General features: G+C 68.4%; 1 protein-coding gene across 1 annotated transcript in view; it reads right to left on the bottom strand.

The window, feature by feature from the left end:
• Positions 1–3,529, bottom strand: part of CBFA2T3 (CBFA2/RUNX1 partner transcriptional co-repressor 3) — a 56,284-nt gene that overhangs the window by 6,257 nt on the left and 46,498 nt on the right. The window contains exons 6-9 of the mRNA XM_027773439.1: positions 3,438–3,524; positions 3,240–3,329; positions 1,926–2,104; positions 1,295–1,497 (exon numbers count right to left, since the gene is read on the bottom strand). Of these exons, the coding sequence (XP_027629240.1) occupies positions 1,295–1,497; positions 1,926–2,104; positions 3,240–3,329; positions 3,438–3,524 (559 nt within the window). The remainder of the gene's footprint in view (positions 1–1,294; positions 1,498–1,925; positions 2,105–3,239; positions 3,330–3,437; positions 3,525–3,529) is intronic.

Genomic DNA, 3,529 nt, shown 5'->3' with positions numbered 1-3,529 from the left:
CGTGCCTCCTCACCGGTTCCATAGGGAGAGGACGGCCCACACGGCCAGGTCTGCAAGGAGCCTCCGCGTCTCTGCAGGCTGGAAGGCGAGCCTGTCTAGGCGTGCTCCACAGGGCTGAGCCAGAGCCCAGAGCCGAGGGGCACTCCCAGGACCTGGTCCTCGTCGCCTCCCTGTACCCTGGCCCCCACTAGAGCTGTGCCCACAGGAGCCTGCTGAGTTGGAGCTCGGGCACGGGACCCCTGGGCCAAGCAGGCTCTGTGCTGGGCGCTTGAGCGGCGTCTGTGCTAACCTGGGAAGGCTGGGCTATCGCCCACTTTACACAGGAGACTGAGGCTGGTGGAGGGGTTTGCCCACGGTCACCAGACAGCAATGATGGGGGTGCTGGGGGCCGCCCAGGCCAGAAGCTCTGGGGCAGAAGTGAGGGGCAGCACTCCTGTGACAATCCCACTTGGACAGCGAAGGCTCTCGGCCCCTCCCGTCTCCGGTGCCCCAAGCTGGGGCTGGAATGAGCACTGACCAGGTGTCCTGGGGGCCGAGGGCTCCTTTCACAGGCCTTCCTCAGCTCCCAGAGGTCTGCTACCTGTAAGCCCGGAGTACCCCCCTCAAAGCGCAGAGGTGGTTGTGCCGGCCTGCCCCCCCGCCCACCCAAATGCAGCTGAGTTCTGCGACAGCTGACGTTTATTTTTGCATTAGCAGAAGCGGGTGGGAATTAGCACCTGCCTGACCCGCCATGGCAGCCAGACGCTGCCACCTGCTGCTTGGGCAGGGACTCTTCTGCAGGGGGTGGGGGTGAGGCCTCTGCTGACCCTTCCTCTGGGCCATCCAGACGCAGGCCTTGGCCTGTGCTGTTTCCAGGCTCCCCACCTCACCTGAGCTTCAGCTAACGCCCACGGAGTGGGGGGGGGTGTTGGTCCTCCTGGCCATTGCCCCTCCAAGGCACCTCCTGCAGTCCCCGCCCAGCCTCGCTCCCGGGCACACACCTGCCTGAGACCTTCCGGGCTGGTCTGCCTGGGTGCCCGCCCTCCCAGGGCACCTCCCGCAGTCCCCGCCCAGCCTCGCTCCCGGGCACACCCCTGGTCGGGCCTGACAGCAGCCTGGACTGGCACAGAAGGGTCGGCTCACGCAGACGTGGCTCGGCCAGGGGTGTGCCTGCCCAGGCCTCGGCCGCCTCTGGAATACTGTCTGCTGACTCCGGACCCTGGCGTGGCCCTCGGACAGGCGAGACTGGGCAGCGTGGCTACAGGCCGCCAGGCCCATGTGCTCCTGACAACGTGCGTGTGCCCACACTGCTCACCGAGTTGCCGATGGCGGTCCCGCAGGTCCCGAGGGTCGGGGTGGCGGTGGGGGTCCCGGAAGTGCGGGCCCAAGGTGACGCCCTCCAGGTGGTGATGGGCTGGGGGTGTGGGCAGGGGCCCACGGCCGGGGCTCAGGGTGCGTGGCCGTTTGCTGGGGTGCTCGGGGTGCAGTGGGTTACGGTCTGACCCATTCTCTTTGGTCCTGGCCCGGAGGGGAGCAGTGGTTATGGATCGCAGGCCACGCACACAGGTTCGGGCAGTGGGGAGGAGGAACAGGGACTGAGCCAGGCCCGGGCTGCATAGCACCCTGCTCTTCCCTCCTCCTTGGGGCTAAGGTCGGGCTCCTCGGCCCAGCAGTCAGGAAGCCTGACCCTGCCGAGGGGCCAGAGGGAGGGACACGGGGCCTCCGGACACCGCTGCCACAGCAGCAGGGCCTGGGCCCGATCTGCAGAGCGTGAGCTTGGGCCATGGGCCATGGGCTCCATGACGCCTGGGTCTGCAGGAGCTCAGAGGGGACGGCCAGGCAGACGCCTCCCCCCTTTTCCCTGTCCTGCCGGGGCTCCTGGGGTGGCCATGTCCATGCCCCCCAGGGCCAGCCAGCCCGCCACCCGCCCGCCTGTCGGCCACCACCTGTCAGGGGTGCTCCTCTTGCCGCTGTCCTTGACCTCCAGCAGGAGCTCGGCGCAGTCGGCCGGGGCGGGGGGGCCGCCCAGCAACAGCCGCTCGTGCTGGGCCAGGTACTGGGCGGGTGTCTGCTTGGCCAGGCGGGCACAGAGCTGCAGCTCCCGCTGCAGGAGGGGCAGGTTGGCCTGTGGGGGACAGGGCTTAGACTTGCTGCCCAGAGCCAGGGTCAGGGTGCACTGTGGCTCAGCCCAGGCAGATCTGGGCAGGGTGGCCGATGCAGGCTCAAGTCCCAGCCTGGCCTCTGGTCTCTAGTCTCAGCTTCCCTGGCTATACCCTGGGAGTGGCTTGTTGTGGGCACCGTGGAGGGAGGGCAGGGCAGGGCAGCACCTCCCCGAGCTCACTGCAGTTCGCCTGCCCAGGCCCGCCCACGTCACCAGGCTTCCCTCCCAGGTGCCGTCTGGGAAGGTGAGTGGGGGCCACGGCAAGGAGGCCTGAAGGCGCTCCCACTGCACCACCTGGGCAGGCGCCCACGCCCACGTGTGGAGACGGACACGGCTCAGAGAGGGGAAGCGACCAGCCGGGGTGCACAGCAGCCTCAGATGGGGGCTGGGGCAGATGGTGCGCCTTTGCAGGCCCTACCCCCACTCGCTGCTGTCCCCAGCCACGGGGGTGGGACCCCACAGCAGCTGCAGTGTCTGTCGCATGTAGCTCCTGGACTCTCACGGCCACCGGGGGGATATTAGGACTTGGCCGGCATGTGGGTGCACACCGCCTCCAGGGCCCCGTGTGTGACGCTGTGTGGACCGCCTCCGACTTGCATTGCTGGGCTGCAGTCGGGGCTCCTGTGCCCCACAAAGCCCTCCGAGCTGCCATGGGAGGGGACAGATAAGCCCAGGACGCTGGCCTGGACGAGGGCCCAGCACGGGTCGCCTGGGAGTGCCAGCTGGTCTCCGCCTTCGAAGATAAACGAGCCCGACTTTCTCCCGTGTCTCAGAGCTGCCCAGCAGCCTCTCGAGCCGTGGCCCACATGTGCCCATGGTGCCCAGCAGCCCTCACCCTCCCCAGCCCCGACACAGGGCTTCTGGGAGGTTTGCCCCTCACACATCAGTCCAATTCCACAGCGGCTGGCTGCCCTCCCCCCCTCCGGGATGCCCACTCTGGGAGACTCACAGCGGGCGAGGCTGCGCGTGGAGCGAGCGAGGGCACTGGGCCGGCAGCAGCCGGGCGGGCGCTGCGTCGGAGCACTGGGTCTGGCCCCGGCCAGTCAGCCCTGAACCTAGGGCACCATCTGGGGGGCCCTGGCACCGGGGGGCAGGTTACCTTCAGGAAGGGGATGACAAATGGACGCAGTGGGAAGTTGGTGGCCTCCTGGAGCTTGGAGTGGAACTCTTCAATGGTCAGCGTGGAGTTCTGGGGGAAAGCCACTGGTCACCGACGGCCTGGGGCGGCCCCTCCACAACCGGGGGCAGGGCGGGGCCGTGGTCGCGCACACAGCCTGCGCCGGCCACACCAACTCACCAGGAGCCCCAGCACCAGTGCACGCACGCGCTCCCCGATCTCCGGCGAGATGTCCCCTCCGAACTGCTGCAGGGTGGTGAGGAAGAGCTTGA

The sequence above is a fragment of the Tupaia chinensis genome, unplaced genomic scaffold, assembly GCF_000334495.1.
Source record: "Tupaia chinensis unplaced genomic scaffold, TupChi_1.0 Scaffold000355_1, whole genome shotgun sequence".
Taxonomy (NCBI): Eukaryota; Metazoa; Chordata; class Mammalia; order Scandentia; family Tupaiidae; genus Tupaia; species Tupaia belangeri.
The sequence above is the reverse complement of the archived record's forward strand: the minus strand, read 5'-3'. Positions and strand labels throughout refer to the sequence as shown.